This window comes from Carlito syrichta, unplaced genomic scaffold (assembly GCF_000164805.1).
Source record: "Carlito syrichta isolate Samal-C Ts95f unplaced genomic scaffold, Tarsius_syrichta-2.0.1 Scaffold311267, whole genome shotgun sequence".
NCBI lineage: Eukaryota > Metazoa > Chordata > Mammalia > Primates > Tarsiidae > Carlito > Carlito syrichta.
The window spans coordinates 257,682-273,657 of NW_007255363.1; the positions used below are offsets into that span (position 1 = coordinate 257,682).

The 15,976-nt window shown below is 41.6% G+C and overlaps 1 protein-coding gene across 1 annotated transcript; it reads left to right on the forward strand.

Annotated features, from left to right (window-relative positions):
- Positions 1–278: 278 nt before the first annotated feature.
- Positions 279–15,417, forward strand: PSMD12 (proteasome 26S subunit, non-ATPase 12). The gene is made up of 10 exons (XM_008068596.1): positions 279–349; positions 428–556; positions 5,305–5,412; positions 6,309–6,413; positions 8,325–8,474; positions 9,150–9,284; positions 10,582–10,694; positions 11,726–11,900; positions 13,959–14,036; positions 14,734–15,417. Exons 2-10 carry the CDS (start codon positions 437–439, stop codon positions 14,941–14,943), a joined length of 1,194 nt encoding a protein of 397 aa, XP_008066787.1. The 5' UTR covers positions 279–349; positions 428–436; the 3' UTR covers positions 14,944–15,417.
- The last annotated feature ends 559 nt before the right edge of the window (positions 15,418–15,976 follow it).

A 15,976-nucleotide genomic window follows, 5' to 3' on the forward strand; every position in this document is an offset into this window, starting at 1 on the left:
GCACTTCAGCCTGGGCAATAGAGCGAGACTCCAAGTCAAAAAAAAAAAATTTTTTTTAATTAAGAATTAAAAATAGCTTGGGGGCTGCAAGTAAGGGGCCACTGACCGGTGGAATCCACTCGAGAAGCAAGCACTATCATAAGGACAGAAACAAAAGTAATTATGGCTTTTCCTCTAGAATAGGCTGATGGTTTTTCCTTGCCGTGCCCAGAATGTCTCATTTTGGCCTAGTTATTTGGTTTGTGTTGGTGGTGTTGTTTTCATTGTTCACTCTTGTCTTTTGTTTTAGGAAGGAAGGCTTCAGGAAGTCATTGAAACTCTTCTCTCTTTGGAAAAACAGACTCGTACTGTGAGTAGTTTTATAGTGAAAAGCTTAGTTACTGTTAATTTCATTTAATTGACTTCCAGTGTATTTTCATTCTTACAGGCTTCCGATATGGTGTCTACATCCCGTCTCTTAGTCGCAGTGGTGAAGATGTGCTATGAGGCTAAAGAATGGGATTTACTGAATGAAAATATTACGCTTTTATCCAAAAGGAGGAGTCAGTTGAAACAAGTGAGTTCATGATTGCTTAGAACGTAAATGCATCTGCATTTTTATACGAACTTGTAGAAAACTATTCTGTGAGTCTGTTTAAAATGTGATAAATCAACACTGCAGCATCCTAGAGGGTGTTTTGGAATTCTACCAACATTCTCATAATGATGCAGCTGTTTTCATTTCTGTTTTTTTCTTGTAGTTGTTATATATTTACATATTTTAGAAAAATTATTCTCAGAGTGTCGATGCAGCTTTGTTGTTTTGGTGTTGTTCCTTATCTTCATTTTGTGTGTGTTGGAGTCTCACTCTGTCGCCCAGGCTGGAGCGCAGTGGCACACTCCCGGCCACCGCAGCCTCGACCTACTGGGCTCCAGCCCTCCTTCCGCCTCAGCCTTCCAAGTAGCTGGAACTATAGGCAAGCGCCACCATGTCCGGCTAATGTTTTGATTTATTGTAGAAATGAGGTCTCACCAGGTTGTCCAGGATGGTCTTAAACCCGTGGGCTCCACAGTCCTCTCACCTCAGCCTCCCAAAGTGCTGGGATTATAGATGTGAGCCACTGGGCCTGGCTATCTTCATTTTTATTCTTTTAAATGACTATGTTATAATCCATCAAATTCATAATCTAATTTACTTAGTTCTCTTTTGTGGAACAATCTTTTTTAGGCTGTTTTGATATAGACTTATTTAATAATAATAAATACTTTATTTTCATATAGCATTCTCCTAATACAGGATTTTTTACTAAATATCTCTTTTATTTTTTTTTTTTTTGAGTTGGAGTCTCACTCTGTCGCCCAGACTGGAGCGCAGTGGCCGCTCCCGGCCACCGCAGCCTCCACCCGCTGGGCTCCAGCGATCCTTCCGCCTCAGCCTTCCAAGTAGCCGGAATTACAGGCACACGCTACCATGCCCGGCTGATTTTTTGATTTATTGTAGGATGAGGTCTCGCTGCCCAGGTGGGTCTCGAACCCGTGGGCTCAGGCAGTCCACTCACCTCAGCCTCCCAAAGGCGCGGGATTACAGGCTGAGCCACCGAGCCCGGCTTAAATATCTTTTTTATATACTGTTGCCATTCATAAACTGTGCATTTTGATAAATAAAGATTTTCACCTTAACTTAACCAGGCTCTTCTGAGACCTCTTTCTGCTCATGCCTTAACCTTGACCTGTGGAGACTTGAAAAAATACTGGTATAGCCTCTGACGGCCTGAGGCTGCATTTCTAGGATGGCCTTACCCATCTTCAAGTGCCTGTCTGAAAATCAAACTCAGGGCTGCTGACAGAATGTACTAACAATACACTCAATCTTTAATTTCTTTTTGAGACCATTCTTAGTCAGACTACTCATTTTGTCTAATGATGCAAAGTGCTCTTTTAGTGCTTGTGAAGCTAAATTGTTTACTGTTTTCTCATTCTTCTTGAGATGTATTTAAATGAACTTCTATAGAAGCAGATTCCATTTTTCACATTTATATGTTATCTTTAAAATGTTATTTCCTGAGTAGCTTCTGGGTTCTTTTGCTTTAATAGAGTAATAGCAATGTAAAAGAGGATAGTAGTGGAACCAAAACTAGATAGTAGGGTTCTTGTCCAAATCCCTTATTTTATGAATTAGACTGCTACTAGGGTGAGCGTAGCATTAAAGTGGGTTAAATAGGGTTTTTTGCAAAGATCAAAGTTACAGTAATTGGTTTTGTTTTTAGGTGAGTTTCCATGGATATAAAATACAGTCAGTGTTAATAATTAGCATAGCTGAGGCAATCTAAGTCGTTCAAATATGAAATTCATTTAAATATACCTTTTAGTGCTTGGTTCTGTGGTTTGAGAGACAATTATTTGATAAACCATTACCTCACTGATTTTCTAAAAGATTTGCTCTCTGTGAGACAGTTTTGAAAGGACTCCTTAAATAGAAGTCTTGGGGCAACCTGGGTTAAAATAAGCAAAAATTTATGTTATTTGTAGTATTCAAAGCATATATCCCAAAACACAGATTAATCTCCTGTGTCAAAATTGTAGAGCTAATGGGGGTGCTGTTTCACTCTGATACTTTTCAGATGGAGAAACAGGTTTACTGTCAGCCCTTAGAATGTGAAAAAATAGGAACCCATAGCTCTTGCCCTCTAGTGGCCTATAGTTTAGTAAGAAACATATATCATAAGTAATTATAGAGTATCTTTAGCAAGTGTCTTTAAGATTGATTTCTTAAAAAGAAAATCACACATACATTAAGCAGTGTGTAATGAGTGGCACAGGAGCAGTGAAATGTGCTAAGAGATGTGAAAGGAAGAAGAGAAAGTGTTTGATTAGCTTTCTTAGGGAAGGCTTCTTGGAGAAGGAGGTTTTTAAATTTGAGTCTGTCTCACAGCTGCCTAGTGACAGCCAGAACTGGAGCCAGGACTGTTCTTTTCCCTGTAACATATTATGTGTTCATCGCTTTGGGTGGTGCTTAGGGACTCAGAATGTCTCTGTCTTCTTCCCATAATTTTTTTTTAAACTTGGCATGTGCTAAATAAGGATGCAGAGATGAAAGTCCCCCATAATTACTTTTTACCTAAAACATTTTTTTTGCTTAAGCAGACTTTGTAACTTTCTTTTTTTTGAGTTGGAATCTCACTCTGTCACCCAGACTGGAGTGCAGTGGCTGCTCCCGGCCACCGCAGCCTCGACCTGCTGGGCTCTGGCGATCCTTCCACCTCAACCTTCCAAGTAGCTGGAACTGCAGGCGTGCACTACCACGCCCGGCTAATTTTTTAAAAATTTATTGTAGAGATGAGGTCTCGCCAGGTTGTCCAGGTGGGTCTCGAACCCATGGGCTCAGGCAATCCACTCACCTCAGCCTCTTTCTAAAAAGCATAACATTTTCTAGATTTCTTCTATTCACTGTCACTTGAGCGGGGTGGGGGGGAGGTCACACCAACCATAACTTCCCTAAAGACTTTCCTGCATTATTGAGGGGAAGCAGCAGGATTTTCATTTTCATTAGAATATTGATGTACAGCAGTCCTCACTTATCTACAGGAATATATACTAAATCCCCCATGGAGACCTGAAACCTTGGGGAATATCAGACTCTGTACACAATGTTTTAAGAAACCTTTTCACTTACAGAAGGCATCTTACGGCTTCTGTTTGGCATATCCAAATTGCCAGCACCACCACTCTTGGGCTTTGGGGCCATTCTGAAGTAAAATAAGGTTAACTTAAACACAAGCACGGCAATATAGCAACAGTTGATCTGATCACCAAGATGGCCCCTAAGTGACTTGGCCGGGTGGCATAGACCATGTGGAGGGGCTGGACAAAGGGATGATTCGAAGAATAGCATGAGCTTCATCACTACTCAGGAGGGCGTGCAACTTAAAACTTATAGGCTGTTTACATGCGGGATTTTCCATTTAATATTTTCGGACTACAGTTGACCTAAGCTGTAACTGGAGAGTGAAACTTTGATACAGGGAACTGCTTGTTCTGGCGTTTTTGTTTTTTATTCATCTGATTTCTGTCTGTGTTTTTTGCACAACTTTTAAAATTATCGGGTTGTATGCTCTTCTAGAAATCATTATAATTAATTTGAGAGGGACATAGGTTGAATGGGATACTAGATGTCCTAGGGCTTTGCACTTATCGAAAGAGTTGTGTTTACGGTAAAACCATAGCTTTCTGGAATGCCTGGGTCTCTGAACAGCTAGTTTTTTAGATAGTGAAAGTTTAACCTGAGCTACTTAAAGATTAAACATTTTTCATATAAATCTTTCCAAGCTATGCTGTTTACTTTTCTGCTGTGGTTTTTTTTTTTTTTTTTTTCTTTTTTTGAGTTGGAGTCTCACTCTGTCGCCCAGACTGGAGTGCTGGAGTGCAGTGGCCGCTCCCGGCCACCGCAGCTTCAACCTGTTGGGCTCCGGCGATCCTTCTGCCTCAGCCTTCCAAGTAGCCGGAATTACAGGCATGTGCTACCACGCCCGGCTGATTTTTTGATTTATTGTAGAGATGAGGTCTCGCTGCCCAGGCGGGTCTCGAACCCACGGGCTCAGGCAAACCACTCACCTCAGCCTCCCAAAGGTGTGGGATTACAGGCTGAGCCACAGAGCCTGGAGCCACCTGCTTTTATAAGTAAAGTTACTGGAACACCGCCACACTCATCGGTTTATACATTGTCTTTGACTTTCAAGTTAGGAAGGCGGGATTGGAGAGCTGCTGCAGAGACTGTGTGGCCCACACAGTCCAAAGTATTTACTTTGTAAATATTTGCAAAAATTAACTGAAGACGTTGACTGGCCTGCGACCTGGATCTTGGACCTTTGGGGCTGGAGGGAACATATTCTAGGCCTTTTGTTATGGGGGGGCGGATGTGCCACAGGTGCTTTTCTGGCCCCTGGTGCTGAGTTTTGCTGAGGTGAATGGGGGGCTGTGGTGCCGCCTCCCGCTCAGACGATGAACCATCTCAGCCTTTGCTCTGCCTCTGCCCCTCGGTGCCTGCTTCTCGCTGCTGAGCTCTGTGCTCTCCCCTTCCTCGCTGCAGTCTGCTGCCATGTCTTCCATGCATTCTGTTTGGTTGCATCTTTGCACCTGAGGTTTTCCTGCGCTTTGTTGGCTTGTTCCTGGGAGTTCAGTCCTTCTCAGCTGTATCATGTATGGGCATTTTGGTGTCCAGAGTAGCGTAGGAAGACCAAGTTTGATCAGAAATCTTCCTTCAATAAAATACTTTTTTTTCCTGTATGTGGAATGCATTTTCCTTCTGAAAAGTTTTTAATATTTTAGGCTGTTGCAAAAATGGTTCAACAGTGCTGTACTTATGTTGAAGAAATCACAGATCTTCCAATTAAACTTCGATTAATTGATACTCTACGAATGGTTACAGAAGGAAAGGTGAGTTTTCTGTTGGCATAACTTACAATGGCAAAGTATCGTCCTGTCTGTGTTCAGAGATACTTAACGCACTTACACATCTCATGTAAGTTGTATTTATACATTTTTTAATAAAAGAAATATACAAAATGTCATCACTTTAATTCAACCAGCTATTAATAATTATCTTTGTACATCGCCTTCTAGTGTCTTCCTGTATGCAAATGAGCATATTTAAATAGTGACAAATTGATATATCCAGGTTTTTCTAGGAATTAGTGATCTTATTCCAAATTTGTGTATGGCTTTTTAAGAATGAATAAAAATTCTGCAAAGCCAGGGGGTGAGGAGAAAGGCATTTCAGACATAGCAGAAACTATATACAAAGATATCAAAGTAAGAAACACATGGTATATTTATGAAACTGTAAGTAGTTTGATATTATTGGTAGGCCTAGGCATGAAAATTCATTCCCTAGATGTTTTAGATTATACTGTAGTTATATTTGTAATGTTTAATTTGTTGAAAATTATAAATCCACTAGCATTACTGATAGCTACAAAAGATGCCAACACCCTTATTACTTAGCAAAATCAGATATTTTTAACGAAAGTAGCCTTGTATTTAAGGATAAATTAGAATTGGTTGAATTGTAGATAAACACTGTAATTTCATATTTGGGTTCACAGAGGGAAGTTGGAAAATATGGGTAAGATTTTATAGGGACATTTTCTTAAAAATTATGGCCATATTTGAAAAATGTACAATGTCTCACAGCTCTGTTTGTGAGAATAAATTGCAACAATAACTGCAAGATAAATACTGTTGTACCTAGTTTGAAGAGTAGTTCAGTTCTGCCTTTTAAACTTTAATGCATTTCTACAAGAATTTTGATAATGTAAATTTCTCATTTGTAGATTTATGTTGAAATTGAGCGTGCTCGACTAACTAAAACCTTAGCAACTATAAAAGAGCAAAATGGCGACGTGAAAGAGGCAGCTTCCATTTTACAAGAGTTACAGGTAGAGTACTACATTGTGGAGTTGGTCATCTTGTTTAGTCAGTAGTGTTCTTTTGTGTAAATCTCGGTGGCGTATCTCTTATCCAAATGCTTGGGACCAGAAGTGTTTCAGATTTGGGGCTGAAGGCTTGTGATTGGCATCTTTTTTCATTTTTTAAATTCTAATTTCCTCATTAGCCATTAGGAAAATGAAAATTAAAACCACAGATGACAGTGCTTTGAGAGACCAAGGTGGAAGGATCGCTTGAGGCCAGGTGTTTGAGACCAGCCTGGGTAACACAGCGAGACCTTATTTCTACAAAAAAGTTAAAAATTAGGGGGCATGGTAGCTCATGCCTGTAGTTTTAGCTACTCGGGAGGCTGAGGTGAGAAGATAGCTAGAGCCCAAGAGTTCAAGGCTGCAGTGAGCTCTGATCGCACCACTGTACTTCAGCCTAGGCAACAGAGTGAGATCCTGTCTCTAAAAGTAAATACATAAAACCACAATAAGATACTACTCATAAATCCTAGAATGGCTACATTTTAAACAATACCCAGGCCAGGCGCAGTGACTCACACCTGTAATTCCAGTACTTTGGGAGGTGGAGGCGAGAGGATTGCCTGAGTCCAGGGGTTCAAGACCAGCCTGGGCAACTTGGCAAGACCTCATCTCTACAATAAATAAAAAAATTTGCCAGGTGTCGTAGCACACACCTGTGGCTCCAGCCACTTGGGAACTACTACTGAGGCAGAAGGATCACCTGAACCCAGCACATCGAAGCTGCGGTGGTCATGAAGGTGACACAGGACTCCACCGTGGGTGAAAGAGTGAGACTATAACTCAAAAAACTAAAAAAAAAAAAAACAATAACAATACCCAGTGATGATGAGAAATCAAAATAGTGCAACCCTACTCTGGAAAACTGGCAGCTTCTTATAAAGTTAAACATATACTTATCATATGATCCAGCCATCCACTCCTGAGTATTTACTCGTAGAAATGAAGACTTGTGTTCACACAAAACCTGTTCTGAGTGGCTTTGTTTATGATGGCAGAAAGATGGAAACAGCCCTGTCGTCTTTCAGCAGCGTATGGATGAACTGTGCTATGTCCATACAGCGGAATACTGCGAAGCAATACAAAGAAATAAACAGTAGATATGCAACTTGAATGAATCTTAAAACTCAGGGCATTATCTAGAGTGAATAAAACTGTCTCAAAAGATTACATACTGCATCTGACATTCTTAGAAAGACAGATCCTGGCCGGGCATGGTGACTCAAGCCTGTAATCCCAGCACTTTGGGAGGCCAAAGTGAATGGATTGCCTGAGCCCCTGGGTTCGAGAACAGCCTGGGCAACTTGGTGAGATCTCTTCTCTACAACAAATCAAAATAATTAGCCAGGTGTGGTAGCACTCGCTTGTAGTTCCGACTAATTGGAAGGGTGAGGCAGAAGGATCACCTGAACCCAGCAGGTCGACGACGGGGTGGCTGTGAGTGAGCCACTGCACTCCAGCCTGGGCAAGGGAATGAAACTACCACTCAAAAAAAAAAAAAAAATCTTTAGTGATGGAGAACAGATCATTGGCTGTCTTAAGAGGGTTTATAAGTTGGGAGTGTGTGATTATAAAGGGGTAACATGAGGGAATTTTCTGGGGCAGTAGAACTGTTTTGTATCTCCATTGTGACAGTTACATACATCAATGCATGTGTTAAAATTCATAGGACTTGACATCAAAAGAATGTGATCCATTTTCAATTGTAATGTCCTAGAGGTAGCTAGCTTTTAATATAATTATCAACACTCCTCCTATATATGTATGAGGGTTCTTATCACTTCACAAGGGTGAATATTTTGATATACTTTAAAATTGTGTTGCACTTCCCAATTACCAAGTATTATAAACTTAATTGAGGAATTTCTCTGCTAGGTGGAAACGTATGGGTCAATGGAGAAGAAGGAGCGAGTAGAGTTCATTCTGGAGCAAATGAGGCTCTGCCTCGCAGTGAAAGATTACATCCGGACACAAATCATCAGCAAGAAGATTAACACCAAGTTTTTCCAGGAAGAAAATACAGAGGTGAGCATGTCTCTGGCTACATGTTCACTCTAAAGGTGTTTGAGGGCCAGGCATATTGGGTTATTCCAGCACTTTGGGAGGCCAAGGTGGGTGGATGACTTGAGACTAAGAGTTTGAGACTAGCCTTCCCCAAAAGATGATGTGTATCTCTACAAGAAATTTTTAAAAAAATTAGCCAGATAGGCTGGGCACGGTGGCTCAAGCCTGTAATCCCAGTACTTTGGGAGGCCAAGGTGAGGGGATTACCTGCACCCACAGGTTCAAGACCAGCCCAGGCAACTTGGCAAGACCTCATCTCTACAATAAATCAAAAAACTAGCCAGGTGTGGTAGTGCGTGCCTGTAGTTCCAGCTACTTGGAAGGCTGAGGCAGAAGGATCGCCTGAGCCCAGCAGTGTCAACTCTGGGTTGACTGTGGGGTGATGGAGAGAGACTCCAACTCAAAAAAAAAAAAAGAATTAGCCAGATGTGTTGGTGTGCTCCTATAGTCTTAGCTACTTGGGAGGCTGTGGCAGGAGGACACTTGAGCCCAGGAGTTCAAGGTTGCAGTGAGCTGTGATTGCTCTACTGCACTCCCACCTGGTTGACAGAGTGAAGCCCTGTCTCAAAAAAAAATTTTAAAAAAGCATCTGAATTAAACCCCAATTTATTTTGTCAACTTTTTTTTTTTTTGCAGAAATTAAAGTTGAAATACTATAATTTGATGATCCAGCTGGATCAACACGAGGGATCCTATTTGTCTATTTGTAAGCACTACAGAGCGATATATGACACTCCCTGTATACAGGCAGAAAGAGAAAAGTGGCAGCAGGTGAGAATGCATTTCTGTCATCCACACTGATGGGAAGAAGTTGCCTTTTTATTGATCTTGAACATTTTCTCTGCAATAATCTCATGCAGCCCTGTGGTGCTGGTTCTGTTAGGTGTTGCCGGTTCTATTAGGTGTTGCTGTTGGCGAGTCCTCTTGATTGAGACCATTTGCAGTAGTGGTTTAGATGGAAATGGAGGCTACTGTGTGCAATGTGTGTGGCGGTCACCTGGTAGCAAAGGTTGCAGATAGAGACCCAGTGTTACTTTGGAAAGGTTTTACAAAAGCTGTTGTAAAGTAGCTTATATGTATATTTCACATTTATGCTGCTGACTTTATACATTTGTAAAAAATTAACGTCAAAAAAGACACTATGGACCAGGCTCGGTGGCTCAGCCTGTAATGCCAGCACTTTGGGAGGCCTAGGTGGGTGGATTGCCTGAGCCTGTGGGTTCGAGACCAGCCTGGGCAATTTGGCGAGACTTTGTCTCTACAATAAATCACAAAAGCTAGCCTGGCATAGTAGTGTGCACCCGTAGTTCTGGCTTCTTGGAAGGCTGAGGTGGAAGGATTGCTGGGGTGGCCATGAGCATGCCACAGTACTCCAGCTTGGGCAACAGAGTGAGACTCCAACTTAAAAAAAAAAAAAAAAGACACTATGAAAAGCAGCCTGTTAAGATTTTTTCCCCTAAGACTTTTTGAGTACAAAATTTAAAATGAGCTGGGCTCGGTGGCTCAGCCTATAATCCTGCACCTTTGGGAGGCTGAGGTGAGTGGATTGCCTGAGCCCGCGGGTTCGAGACCTGCCTGGGCAGCGAGACCTCATCTCTACAATAAATCAAAAAATCAGCCAGGCGTGGTAGCACGCGCCTGTAATTCTGGCTACTTGGAAGGCTGAGGCGGAAGGATCGCCGGAGCCCAGCAGGTCGAGGCTGCGGTGGCCGGGAGCGGCTACTGCACTCCAGTCTGGGCGACCGAGTGAGACTCCAACTCAAAAAAAAAAACAAAAATTTTAAATGAAACCAAAAAATGAGCCATGCAAGGTGGCACACACCTGTAGATCCAGCTACTTGTGAGGCTGAAGTAGAAGAATCACCTGAGCCCAGGAGGTCAAGGCTGTGGTGAGCCATGATCTTGCCACTGCATTCCAGCCTGGATGACAGAGTGAGACCCCAACTAAAAAAAAAAAAAAAAAAGAAATGAATATACACAGTTATTCCATGATTTTTTAGCTTTTGCCAGAGTCTTCCTCATATTTCTAGTCTTGCATATAACCAATTGTATTGCACACCTTGTTTAGGCTCTGAAGAGTGTTGTGCTCTATGTTATCTTGGCTCCTTTTGACAATGAACAGTCGGATCTGGTTCACCGAATAAGTGGTGACAAGAAGTTAGAAGAAATTCCCAAATACAAGTAAGTGCTTTTATCATTGGCCTAGTATATCCCAGTAGAAACATCCTTCGAAAGAGAATTGGTTAACATAAGTGTACACTTCTTAATTGCTTGCTGATAGACAATAAACTAGTGATAATGAAGTGATGAAATGTTTTTCGGTGTTGCATGAGAAGTCAATGTAATGAGATTATAACATGCTTTATTTTAAACTGCTTGTCAAGTAGCAACTTTATGTCAAGTCTGCTTTAAGCTGCTTTTGATTAAATAGCCATTTTGTAAAGTTTCACTCTTAGTAGTTTTGGGCTTTGTGATTTTTGGAAATACATTCTTCCGAAAATCTGTCATAGAAAACAGACTTGCTTCATCTTAAGCACAATGGACTGTTATTTTTCAAGAGCTATTTTTCAGCTGGGCTCGGTGGCTCAGCCTATAATCCCGCACTTTGGGAAGCTGAGGTGAATGGATTGCCTGAGCCCGCGGGTTCAAGACCCACCTGGGCAACTTGGCGAGACCACATCTCTACAATAAATCAAAAAATCAGCCAGGCGTGGTAGTGCACGCCTGTGGTTCCAGCTACTCGGAAGGCTGAGGCGGAAGGATCGCAGGAGCCCAACAGGTCGAGGTGGCGGTGGCCGGAAGTGGCCACTGCACTCCAGTCTGGGCGACAGAGTGAGACTCCAACTTAAAAAAAAAAAAAAAAAAGAGCTATTTTTCTTTTGTTTCTTTAGTAATGTTTACCATCAGTTATTTCAGAGATTGACACACAGTACAGAAAACAGATAGGAACTGCTGTCTTCTGAATTCCTGTGGAAAATGGCATTCAAGTTGCTAAAATAATCAAATTGTGTCTCATTCTACTGAATAAAAATTGTTATTATAATTTTAAAGATAGGGAGTCTCACTATGTTGTCCAGGCTTGTCTTGAACTCCTGGGCTCAGGTGAAAATAATGAAAACAGTCTTTGTTGATCTTTTGAACTTCGCTGTTTAGTTAATACTTAATTTTTACAGATTAATTATACAGGATATTAATGTGTGTGCCATTTACAGGGATCTTCTAAAGCTTTTCACCACAATGGAATTGATGCGTTGGTCCACGCTGGTTGAGGACTATGGGATGGAGTTAAGGAAAGGCTCCCTAGAGAGTCCTGCAACTGACGTTTTTGGTTCTACCGAGGAAGGTGAAAAAAGGTGGAAAGACCTGAAGAACAGAGTTGTTGAACATGTAAGAATCTGGCATGATAGAGATGACAGTTTTTACTTTAACCTGTAACTAGTGAATTTACTTTTTAGAATTATCTTAGTAAGTAACTTTGGCAAATTTGAGTGTAAACTGTTTTATTTTCCAAGTTTGATAGTCCTGTGTTCCTTTTGGGTGTTATGTCTATCAGCATTCATTCGTTCACATAGCAGACTTTTGTTGTGAGCCCTCTGTGTGCCAGACACTGTGCAAAGTGTTGGGACACAGGAGAATAAGACATGGCCCCTACCTTGATGAAGCTTAAAAATCACAGGAAAACATGTCTGTGTAAATAGTGTTAGAGATATGGTGAGAGCATGTAGAGAGTGGGTGAGGCCTACGGGGGGAGCTGATTGGTTCATCTAGAGGGGTGCTCAGCCTAGATGTATTAGAACTGAGTGAGGTGAGACTTGTAAGAGGAGTGTGAGGTTATTGGGCAGACCAGGACACGCGAGGCTGTTTGAGCACAAGCATGGGGGCACAAGCTCTCAGGAGAACTGAGAGCCCTCCAGGAAAACCAGAGGCATAGAATGGCTGGGGCATAACAAACTATGTGTACCCCCATAGGGAAAATTCTAAACTGAGAGGATGATGTCCAGACTTGGACTTGAGAGTTCCCTTGGGAGTAAGTGTGGAGAATGGAGTTGGAGGTGAAGACTAGAGCTGAGCAGACTAGTTAAGTGAGGAGTTATATGGACTTCCGCTTATGCAGCAGCCAAGGGACTGAAGGAGGAGGGTTTGTGGAATGGAATTGTTTTAAGGAGGGGAGTAATAGAATGTGGTCCTTAGTTGGATTTAAAGGGTGAGGAGTAGAATGCTTCCGGTGCTTGTCGATGGGTGGGCGTTGCCATTGGCCTGCAAAGAGACCGAGGAAGTGCAGCTGCTTAAAGATGGGTTCATTTTCTCCCACTCTTCCCATTTTTTCTTGTGAGTGCTGTGGTTTTGTCAATAATGGTAACATTAAGAAAAGTTGCCGGGCTTTTTGGCTCAGCCTGTAATCCCGCGCTTTGGGAGGCTGAGGTGAATGGATTTCCTGAGCCCGTGCGTTCGAGACCCACCTGGGCAACTTGGCGAGACCTCATCTCTACAATAAATCAAAAAATCAGCCGGGTGTGGTAGCACGCTGGGTGTGGTAGTTCCAGCTACTTGGAAGGCTGAGGCAGAAGGATCGCCGGAGCCCAGTGGGTTGAGGCTGCGGTGACTGGGAGTGCCCACTGCACTCCAGTCTGGGCAACAGAGTGAGACTCCAACTGAAAGAAAAATTAAAGGGAGTCTCTAACTGCAGCACCATTTCCAGTGAAAATTAGGAAATTTAATATGAAGTTACCTGTAAGTAGTTGACATGATGGTAAGATAATAAGTGTTTTGAGATGGTCTCCACTCATTTTTTAAATTCTAGCCTTTAAACGTGTGTTATAATTAGAAAAGCTTAACTTTAGATTCTTTCATTTAGTAAAAACATCTTAGTAGTTATAATTTTTAACCATTAGTAAAAACATCTTAGTAGTTACAATTTTTAACCATTCCTTAAGACATGCATTTTGACTATATATTTAATAATTCAAAAATAATTGCAGAAACCAAAATGTCTAAGTATTTAGTTTTGTTATTGTAATTTAGAGCTTACTTTGCTCCAGTGGTGGACTATAGAAAAAATAAAAATAAAAGCTCTGAGTCTGACTTTATTTTTTTTGAGTTGGAGTCTCACTGTCATCCAGGCTGGAGGGCAGTGGCATGCTCCCAGCCACTGTAGCCTTGACCTGCTGGGCTCAGGTGATCCTTCCATCTCAACCTTCCAAGTAGCTGGAACTACAGGCACACACCACCATGCCTGGCTAATTTTTTGATTTATTGTAGAGATGAGGTCTCACCAAGTTGCCCAGGCTGGTCTCAAACCCACGGGCTCAGGCAGTCCTCTCACCTTGGCCTCCCAAAGTGCTGTGAGCCATCGTGACCGGCCAAGTCTAACATTTTAAGTAAATTTGTCTGGATATGAAAATGAATGGATGTTTAGCCTTACTGACATGTGATGTATTTTCCCAGAATATTAGAATAATGGCCAAGTATTACACTCGGATAACAATGAAAAGGATGGCCCAGCTTCTGGATCTGTCTGTCGATGTAAGTAGTAGCATCATTGTTTGAGTTATCTGTAGCCATTCATTTGAAGTCCAAAGTATACATGTAATACATATGCTTCGGTTTCCACAAAAACGGACTGCATGCATAGGGTATGTGAAGTCCCGGAGTGTGTTGGAGTGTTGTATTTGGGTTCTGCATTTTATGTTGACACAGTGGCAGCACACAAAGAGCAGTTATCTAAAGTATCTGACCATGACCCGAGCAGCCGTTTCTGTCACCAGAAGGAGTTGTGACGGTTTGGGTGATAAGGGTCCTGGAGCATTTGCTCCTTGCTTAGCCTGGCAGCTCTTCTCATATGTGGATGAGGGGACCAGAGTCCTTAGAAGTCAAGTGTGTCGTCCATGACTTCTGAGTTGCCAAGGAGCCTAGAGCATGTATTCTCACCCAGCATTTCTGGAAACAAATGAACTGCACCATATGCCTTTAAAGGAGGAACATTATATTTGCAGGGGACAGATTCAGACTCAGCCCTGTGATTGGACTCAGATTCTATTCATTCCCTAGACTATCCATAAAATATGTACACTTTTACAGGAAGCCAGCAGTTGCTAACTATTAATAATGAATTTTTTAGCCCAGCATATTCTTGGATGAAGAGTTTAGAAAAAGGTTTTCTGAAGTTTTGTTTTTGTCCATAAAGTCCTGTCTTAATCCAATTTGTCTTTTTCTCTTGCAGGAGTCAGAGGCATTTCTTTCAAATCTAGTAGTTAACAAGACCATCTTTGCTAAAGTAGACAGATTGGCAGGAATTATCAACTTCCAGAGACCCAAGGACCCAAATAATTTATTAAATGACTGGTCTCAGAAACTGAACTCATTAATGTCTCTAGTTAACAAAACCACGCATCTCATAGCCAAAGAGGAGATGATTCATAACCTGCAGTGAGGGTCTTGCTGCTGTTAAAGGTAAAATTGGAAGTCATTAAAAAAAAAAAAAACAACACCATGTTGTGTACATCGCCTTTGCTTTTTCCTAAGCTCCTTTGTCTACGATTTTTGAATGGTGAATATATTGGAGGCCCCCTTTGACCCTTTAGTTCCCTGATTTTATTAACTTCGCATCTACAATTGGTGCAAAAATATAATACATTTCTGTTGGCTGAGTACATAAAAAATTGTCATAGCATGCCCAAATATGTTTTTCTGTCATTTGAAACCCTTTAAGCTATTCTTGCTCTTCATTCACTAACAAACATACCACAATGGTAAGGGCAGTATTTGTGTATTCACTTTCTATAGTTACCTCTGATCCTAAATATTGTGTGGGGTAGTATTTGACAAGTGTTTTTTAGATTTAAAAAATTCTGTTGTAAAGCTATCGATTATTTAGTAGAATAAAACGAAATAGAGCATACAAGAACATTTGGGGGAGAGTTGTGATTTGTGAAGAATTTGTATTTTGATATTGTATCAGAAAGTCTAGACTGAGTGTGTAGAACTGTCTGGTAGGCTGTAGACTTAACTTTTTTCCCTCTCTGTCAAACTCGTTCTAGTCACAGTAGTTTGATTACTTTTACCCCCTGACCAGTTTAACAGAAACAAGTGACATTTGTTTTGTTTTGTTTTGTTTGAGTCAGAGTCTCACTCTGACACCCAGGATGGAGTACAGTGGCACGCTCAGGACCACCACAGCCTAGGATCTGCTGGGCTCAGGCGACCCTTCTGGCTCAGCCTTCCAAATAACTACATTACAGGCATGCACCACCAAGCTCGGCTCATTTTTCTTGATTTATTGTAGAGATGAGGTGTCTTTAAGTCACCCAGGCTGGTCTCGAACCTGTGGACTCAGGCAATTCTCTCACCTCTGCCTCCCAAAGTGCTGGGATTATAGGTGTGAGCCACTGCACCCGGCCAAGTGACATGTTTAACAGAAACAAATGACATGTTTCACAGGCTGTTGGTGCTGAGTCCTCTCTAAA

Coding starts and splice junctions, on each gene's coding strand:
- PSMD12 (XM_008068596.1), top strand. CDS start 437: ATGGTGTCTACATCCCGTCTCTTAGTCGCAGTGGTGAAGATGTGCTAT. Junction 10,695..11,725: donor GAAGAAATTCCCAAATACAA/GTAAGTGCTTTT, acceptor TGCCATTTACAG/GGATCTTCTAAAGCTTTTCA. Junction 14,037..14,733: donor TTCTGGATCTGTCTGTCGAT/GTAAGTAGTAGC, acceptor TTTCTCTTGCAG/GAGTCAGAGGCATTTCTTTC.